The 8183-nt window shown below is 34.4% G+C and overlaps 1 protein-coding gene across 2 annotated transcripts; it reads left to right on the forward strand.

The window, feature by feature from the left end:
- On the forward strand, positions 481 to 7387 carry LOC107623492 (serine protease SPPA, chloroplastic). 2 transcript variants are annotated; one of them, XM_016325782.2, is made up of 13 exons: positions 485 to 1050; positions 1405 to 1588; positions 2057 to 2194; positions 2730 to 2900; positions 2981 to 3084; positions 3398 to 3465; positions 4401 to 4567; positions 4893 to 4962; positions 5248 to 5402; positions 6214 to 6319; positions 6445 to 6532; positions 6629 to 6772; positions 6888 to 7387. In XM_016325782.2, the coding sequence occupies exons 1-13, from the start codon at positions 667 to 669 to the stop codon at positions 7116 to 7118; spliced, it is 2010 nt and encodes a 669-aa protein (XP_016181268.1). In that variant the 5' UTR covers positions 485 to 666; the 3' UTR covers positions 7119 to 7387. The 2 variants fall into 2 exon arrangements, with proteins under 2 accessions (XP_020968797.1, XP_016181268.1); XM_021113138.1 differs by lacking the exons at positions 6445 to 6532; positions 6888 to 7387 and having other exon boundaries at positions 481 to 1050; positions 6597 to 6720.

An 8183-nucleotide genomic window follows, 5' to 3' on the forward strand; every position in this document is an offset into this window, starting at 1 on the left:
AGTCCGAACCTCTTGCTTCTGGTGATGGAGGGGAAGAACGAAAACCTCTTGCTTCTTCTTCTCTCAACTTTTTCAACCCAGGGATTAGAACCCTACGGTTACGCCATTGATGAGTATACGAAGATGGAGTCAGAGGGTGGAAGAAGAAGAGACAAGTGAAGTTTGTATTGGCGAGAAAACTGATATTCATGTTAAATAACGTCAAAACGGCGACGTTTTTGGCTATCAAGGGCGCCAAACTAAAACGACGCCGTTTCGAAGCCTTCCAGTGTGGCAATCCGCGGCCACGTCAGCGCTCCGGTGATGAGTCATCACCTGAAATATGGCCAGAGACCAGTTTGAGTGTTCAGAGCTCTATCTAGAGGACTACAATAGAAAAATCGGGATCTTAGAGATTACTATGAATAATTGCGTGAATCTCAGGAACAACTATGGGTATTTACTCAACTAATCTGTTAATTAAAACACAGTTTGTTGAAAGCTTGTGTGTTGGGATGAGATAGGGAATGAAGTAAAGAATTTCAGGCTCATAGTAAACGAAGACGTGGACTAAAGCGAACCTAGTCACTCATTCTTCTTACATAGTCACTCATTCTTCTTCTTCACCATTCTCACCAATTTCGCCATTCTCACTTCCTTTTTCCGCTGTGTATTCCACGCGGGCAAATGTCGAAGCTTCTTGTTCCACCACCGCCCACTCTTCACAACTTCACTTCCATTCGCACCTTATCCTCTTACACTTCTCCTTCTCGCCTTCCTCTTCTCTCCATTATTCCCAAACTACCCTCCTTCAGCACTCGCAACTCTCGTAGTAGGACTCGCCTTCCCCTCCCTCGCGCTTTCGATTCCGATTCTGATTCCAATTCTGAAGCTGCCGTTGACAATAATCAAACTGTTACGATTCCTGATGAGGAGTATCCCACTGGCGAATTCAAATTCGAACCAGTTACTGGATTCCGGAGCTTGCTCGTCAAGCTTAACATGCTCTTTGCCTTACCCTGGGAGCGCGTTCGCAAGGGTAGCGTCCTCACCATGAAGCTTCGTGGCCAGGTTCATTTTTATATACTGTTTCATACATTTTATGCTATGAGATTGAATTGGCCAACTTGTTTTTATATATAATGAAAGTCTCTTTATGTTAGATTGTATCATAGAGGGAAAAAAAATTTGAATTTCATTGCTAAGGAAGGTTGTGTGAGAAGTGATACACCTTTGGCCTGAGAATTTCATTGCAAATGTCAAAGCTTCTTGCAAATTTGCGATTTGTGAGAAGTGATACATCTCAGGTCAATGCTAGATTTTTGTAGGGATTAATACATTCCTGTGGCTGAAGACTGATATGAACTTGCTCTGTGTATTATGTTATGTTTGCTTCTGAATTGAAACATTGTTTTGTGCACTTAGATATCCGATCAGGTGAAGACTAGGTTTTCTCCTGGACTCTCTCTGCCTCAGATTTGTGAGAATTTCGTGAAAGCTGCTTATGATCCTCGTATTTCTGGGATCTATCTGCATATTGAAGGTTTGAATTGTGGGTGGGGCAAAGTTGAGGAAATTCGAAGACACATATTGAATTTCAAACAATCGGGTACTATTTCGGACTTCTGCGTTAGGCATTCGATAGTGGATGTTGAATGTGAAAAACCAAGAGTTAACAATTTGTTCATATCTAATGCTAATTATAGAAACTTTAATATTGAGGTCAAATGAGCTGGTTTAGTATTTACTTTCACAAAGAACTTCAATTCACCTCATGCAGAGTTACATTACATGAACTTGGACACTTTGCATTGTCCCTGTTAGGTCCCGCCTAGGCTAGCCTGAACCACAACCTTTTTTTAAATATATCGATATGGTTTTGTAAGCAGTAGGTTTCTTTTCTTGAAGTATATTATCTTTTAAGTGTAGGAGCATCGATGTCATCTTCTTATGCCGTAGTGTAAATGAGCCGAGGTCTTAGCAAATATGGTGACCTCTTCTTCTTCATTGATATGTTGAGTGTTGTTAGTGATTTTTAGTACTTATAATATGCTTTGATAGTTGATTATTGTTGTAGGAAAGTTCGTTGTGGCTTTCGTCCCTACATGCCAAGAAAAAGAATATTACCTTGCATGTGCGTGTGAAGAGATATATGCGCCCCCAAGTGCTTACTTTTCATTGTTTGGATTGACTGTTCAAGCCTCATTCCTTAGAGGTAAACTGATTTTGTTTTCCTCTCCTTTTTTTAAAATTTTAAAAAAATGATATTGATGACATTAATTATTGTGCTCACTGATAAATGGAAATGGAAACTAATATTATGTTGCATACATCTTTTGGAGTGCCAAATTAGATGGATATTTATTCTCTTTGCTTCACCGTTTTATTTGGCCTACCAAAAGTGGTTTTCTATCATTGGTTCCTTTAAAAAGTTGTAACGGGCTTACTTGGAAAATTCTCTTTATAATGATCTTATTTACATAATTTTGGTACTGCCCCATGTCAAAATATGGTACTGCCAGTCTGCCCCCTTTCTTTTACCATAATAAACAGCAGTAGAGAATACATGCTTAGTAAATTCTTCGAACATTAGACTAATGCTTACTGCATCAGATCATTCTTTGTTTATTCTCTAAATATTTTCTGTATTCTTATGTTCTTGATGAACCCTTTTAAAATTTAGGTCCTCTGATGGCTATGGGTAACCCTAATGTTTTTTTTTTTTGACGTCATTTATTGATTCTTTTCAGGGGTTTTAGATAATATAGGAATTGAACCACAAGTTGAAAGGATTGGGAAATATAAAAGTGCAGGAGATCAACTAGCACGAAGAACCATTTCCGAAGAAAATTGTGAAATGCTGACTGCATTGCTTGATAACATCTATTCAAATTGGCTAGATAAAGTCTCTTCTGCCAAAGGTGCATATGCACTGGAAGTTTTACTTGAATCTGTAATAACAAAATAAACTAACTTTTGAGCTTCTGCATACTTCATATAGGAAAGAAAAGAGAAGACATCGAGAACTTCATAAATGAAGGTGTCTATCAAGTAGATAAGCTTAAAGAAGAGGGCCTCATATCGAACATAATCTATGATGATGAGGTACATAATTATTTTCCAGTAATGCAAAAGACTACTTTTATGTGTAGTTTGTCTGTTCTATTAATATAATCATACTCAGAGTGTAAGTTGGAACAATGGTGGATGTGTCTGAATGGAGAATTCCAATTATTGAAGTTTTATCCTTCTACTTAAGAGTTTGTTGGTTTCATTGCTTATGGACTTTAATCTCTTATTAGTTCGTGTATTCATAGAAATGGTTAATGAATACTGGTTAATAAATTTGGTTGAAGGATGTCAGTAGAGCTCTATCTTATGGGGCTAAACGGATAAGAAATATTAAAATGTTTTGCAGGTTATTGCCATGTTGAAGGAGAGAACTGGAGTGAAAACAGAGAAAAATCTGCCTATGGTGGATTATAGGTAGAAATTTCTTCCTGTGGACTTGTAGAGATGTACTTTGGTTTATGCTGCTTAAAAGTTAGCTTTAGAAATGTCTAACTAGGAAAAATCCTACCAAATCCTTAGTCTTATAAAATTCAGCTTCTGCCTGTTAAAAGTTTTGTTCCCAGTCTTGATTTTACTCCTGTAATTATAAATTACAGTTATTGTTCAATGGCTCATATGTTGTCCCCAACAAAATTAATTCATTTTAAATTTCTTGCTTTAAAAGGAATTATATACATCAGTGGCTGTATTTTTTCCCCATCTGATTGGGATCATTCTGGATTTTGATTTAATTTCTCTCATTGTTTATGCTCCAAGGGGATGCTAATAGATTTGATGTCACAATACCATTGATGATAAGTTGGTCCCTATTTCTTCGTTCAAGTAATTGCATCTTTGCACTGTACTAATTATCTTGATTGCATCCTCTGTTAAACCTGTGTGAGTGGTTCTATCAATTTTAAACTGCGATATAAAGGCAATGCTCGGTTCAAAGCCTACTTCAGTTTTGTAATTATTTTTAATATTAAATTTACATGTTACTGTAACAACATATAGGATATCTAACATAACTCAGTTTCCATTTTTGTTGCATCCTTCCAAGACATGTATAATTGAAAGAATGCTAAACTTTTGAATTTGGTGTAGGTAGGCATATATTATATGCTAATTATATTGGTTAATTTGTATATTAAATTTTGAAAACACTAATCTACAAATATTTGGGTATAGCAAAATAGAGAAAACACCATTTATCTAATTTGCAGTTTTCATGCAACTCACTATTGATTTCCTTTTCTACTCTAACTTATTTCTTACAAACTCTCTTTATGACCAGAAAATGAATAAAAATAATAATTACCAGGTAATTCATGTTAACACATCATTTTTTTTTCATTGATCAAAATCAGGAAATACTCTCGAGTTAAGAAATGGACCGTTGGAATACCAAGTGGTAAAGATTTGATAGCCATCATTCGAGCCTCCGGGAGCATTAGCCGTGTTGAGAGCCAAGTAAGTGTGTCTAGCTCAGGTATCATTGCGGAGAAGTTCATTGAGAAGATTCGCAGTGTCAGAGGTAAACTTGATGATATAAGTTTTATGTTAAATTTCATAGTAGGAGACTGAGTGAACTTAGCGTATAATCAGACAAATCAGTATTCGGTGGAATGTTATCAGGCTATTTACATTGGATATGGTAGCTTTCTGTGATGCATAATAGACATCAAAGTTTAAGCAGAGTTATATTATTAACTACTTCCAGACATCACATAATAATAAATGGGAAGCTAAATGAATACATTTATTTTAAGTTGTTTCTGAATATAACCTTAATAATTTTTTTTTATCATTTACCTTTTATGTTTGTTCCCGTTCAAATTGGGTATTTGTTTCCTCAACAGAGTCAAAAAAATTTAAGGCTGCTATCATCCGAATTGATAGTCCTGGAGGAGATGCTCTTGCTTCTGATTTGTAAGTTCTGGTAAATTTCCATCTATGTTAATTTTATGTTTGAAAATGCAACTTTAATAAATGAAACATAACAATTTCTTATTTCTTTTTGTGATGAAATTATTGGTTGGTTGCGTCTATACTTTGACTATTTATCCTTAGTTGACACATTTCTGTGTTGATACTTTTGGACTTGAGAGGAGTAAATTTTGTCGTTGTGGATTGTTGTATAATGTTAAGCTTGTTTTGGTTATTATACACTGGTGACATGATTGACATTCTCCTATCTAATGCCTTAACCTGCAGGATGTGGAGAGAAATCCGGCTTTTGGCTGCTTCAAAACCAGTCATTGCTTCAATGGCTGATGTGGCAGCAAGTGGAGGGTACTACATGGCAATGGGAACACAAGCCATTGTTGCAGAAAGTCTTACCTTAACTGGTTCAATTGGAGTGGTCACAGGTGAACCATGATGTATTATAATTTCAGTTGCTGAAAGTAGAAAAGCTTGTAGTTTATGTTAATTTAACTAAAACTAAAGGCTTGGGTTTACTAATAATCTACATACATACACATGATGGAATATATAAGTAGCTTCCTCTTTTGTATTCGTGTTAAAATCCAATGGGATTGCTTAGGAGAAAGGAGACTCTTTCATGCCATATTGCCATCACTAAGCAAAAATCAATCTCTCCATTCATTTTCCCATTGCTCAAGACAGATGCATAATTGATATCAGTTGATGTTGCTCAGCAATTGTTGTGTCCCTATAACTGCTTTTCCTTCTACGGAAATTTCTCCATCTCTTGTTATCTATTGAGATATGCAATAACGTATAGACTGCTACTATCTGTTTACTTACACATAAAGGGAAAGCCAGTGCCCTATAATTTTTTCACACCTATATAGGATGAAGCTGTTTTAGACACGTTAGAATGTCGACACTAAGATATAAAAAATATGTATGCTTCTAAATATATAAAATAGCTTGTCTGACTGACTGTTTTAAAAACATGAAATAAATTCACTTCAATACATAGTTTCCATTTTCAATTCTCAACATAGTAATGTAGCATCATGAGCAAGTTCAAATGAAGAATGTATAGAACTTTGAGGTATCATTATGGGGTAATGCAATAATAGGAAATTGTTGCTGTAATTAAATTATTTGATGGAGATTTGAAGGATGAGAAAAGACATTATACTATCATGAATTGTCAGTGCTACACGAATTTCTTCTGTTTGTTTCTGATACAACATATCTTCTTTGTAGGAAAATTTAACCTGGGAAAGTTGTATGAGAAGATTGGCTTTAACAAGGAGGTCATATCCAGAGGAAGATATGCTGAAGTCCTTGCAGCCGAACAACGTCCATTCAGGTAAAATATTATTTCTTCATTTTTCAGGTATGAAGATCCTAGTAGATGAGGAATTTGGATAGAATATTGGTCACTGTAATATGCCATTTGATTTTTTAATTTTTATTATTATTATTTTGCTATAGACCAGATGAAGCAGAGTTATTTGCCAAATCTGCACAGCATGCTTATAAACAATTTCGAGACAAGGCAGCTTTATCCAGATCAATGACTGTATGTTCTGAATTCAATGTGTTAATTTTAATGCTTTTCTGTTCTTTCTCCTTGAAAATTTTAGGTAAAGACTTAAAGCAACTTTTCTATTACTAGGTAGATAAGATGGAGGAGGTTGCGCAGGGTAGGGTTTGGACTGGCAATGATGCAGCTTCACGCGGTTTGGTCGATGCTATTGGTGGGCTATCACGAGCTATTGCCATCGCAAAATCGAAGGCAAACATACCTCAAGACAGAGAGGTTGGTTTGTGTGTGATCACCTTTATTTTCGCCATATAAGAATGTTGTATTTAGGGTTCAAAATTGAGCGAGTACAAATCCAAATTGCGCTTATTGTGCTTGAACAATATGCTAGGTTACTCTTGTGGAGATCTCTAGACCTAGCCCTTCTCTTCCCCAGATTTTATTAGGCGTAGGAAGTTCTCTAATTGGAGCAGAACAAACATTGAAAGAATTGTTACAAGGCTTGACATTCTCTGAAGGAGTTCAAGCTCGGATGGATGGAATCATGTTTCAGACATTGGAGGGATCTCCTTATACTAACCCCATTTTGTCAATAATAAAAGATTACCTCAGTTCCCTGTAATTTAAAGTTCTCCGCAATCATTTGTATCATTTCATTCCTCTTGTTCTCCCTACATATTTTTTTTCTTTATTCGAAAAGGGATGCTGATAGATGACTAGGGTCTTTCTCTAATTCTCTTCATAAACTTCTGTTATTTGTAATTGTCCCTTCACTGTCTCGTCCACTATTTTTTGTACATAACATGTATAAAGCATAAACTTGGAAAATCAGAAAGCATTGTTTCTCTGTTGCTATATAGACATTTTATACCAATACCGCAATTCATTTTCCTTTCATGATTTATATATTGCTGATGCCAGATGGAATAAATGCTGCAATTCCGTTTTCATCTATTTTATTTGTTTGCAACGTATTACGTATATCAAGGGAATAAATTCTTTCAATTATGTTTTTCAAATTGATGGTGTAAAGTGTGGCCTTTTATTATATATTGTTTAGGTAGAATCAAGAAAAAATTATGCCGAAGAAAATGTATTGCAAAATAAAAATATTATTTGTACATTAAAATCAGTTATTAATATATTTGTATATAAATATATGTGTAGTTTAATTTATTTTTAATGTGTATTTATATTTTAACATGTATTTTATACTAATAATTAATTTTAGTGAGTAATTTTAATGTATACCTAGTATGGCTAAACAAATCATACCTGATAACATCTCGAGAGAATTGAGTGGAAGTATGACAACTTTTTGAATTGATGATTATATAAATTTGTGAAAAAGAAAAACATTTTCACCCTGATATTTACAACAAAAGATGACAAAAATAAAAATAAGAACATGAATTAGCAGATATAATTAAAAGTGATGATATAAAAAAAATTTATATTGATATCTGAAAGATAAAAAAAGAAGTTTAAGTAGTTGTCAAGTTGTTAGGACTTAAAAAAAGGGGTTAGAAGACTTGTTAAAGTTTTTTTTTTGGTTAATAGAAAATGATACTGTTCAATAAAATTTATATCTTTATTGTAGTTAAAAGTTTTTAAAATTGGATTAATTTAGATACAAGTGATTAACACTTACAAGTGTTACAAGTCCTGAAGCTTACTAAAACTCTAA

The sequence above is a fragment of the Arachis ipaensis genome, chromosome B10, assembly GCF_000816755.2.
Source record: "Arachis ipaensis cultivar K30076 chromosome B10, Araip1.1, whole genome shotgun sequence".
Lineage (NCBI taxonomy): Eukaryota > Viridiplantae > Streptophyta > Magnoliopsida > Fabales > Fabaceae > Arachis > Arachis ipaensis.

What these genes read in the sequence shown, in the direction of transcription:
- LOC107623492 (XM_016325782.2), top strand. Translation starts at nt 667, where the DNA reads ATGTCGAAGCTTCTTGTTCCACCACCGCCCACTCTTCACAACTTCACT. An exon ending in TAAAGTCTCTTCTGCCAAAG is followed by an intron (nt 2,901 to 2,980) that starts GTGCATATGCAC and finishes TACTTCATATAG; the next exon opens with GAAAGAAAAGAGAAGACATC. An exon ending in ACATACCTCAAGACAGAGAG is followed by an intron (nt 6,773 to 6,887) that starts GTTGGTTTGTGT and finishes ACAATATGCTAG; the next exon opens with GTTACTCTTGTGGAGATCTC.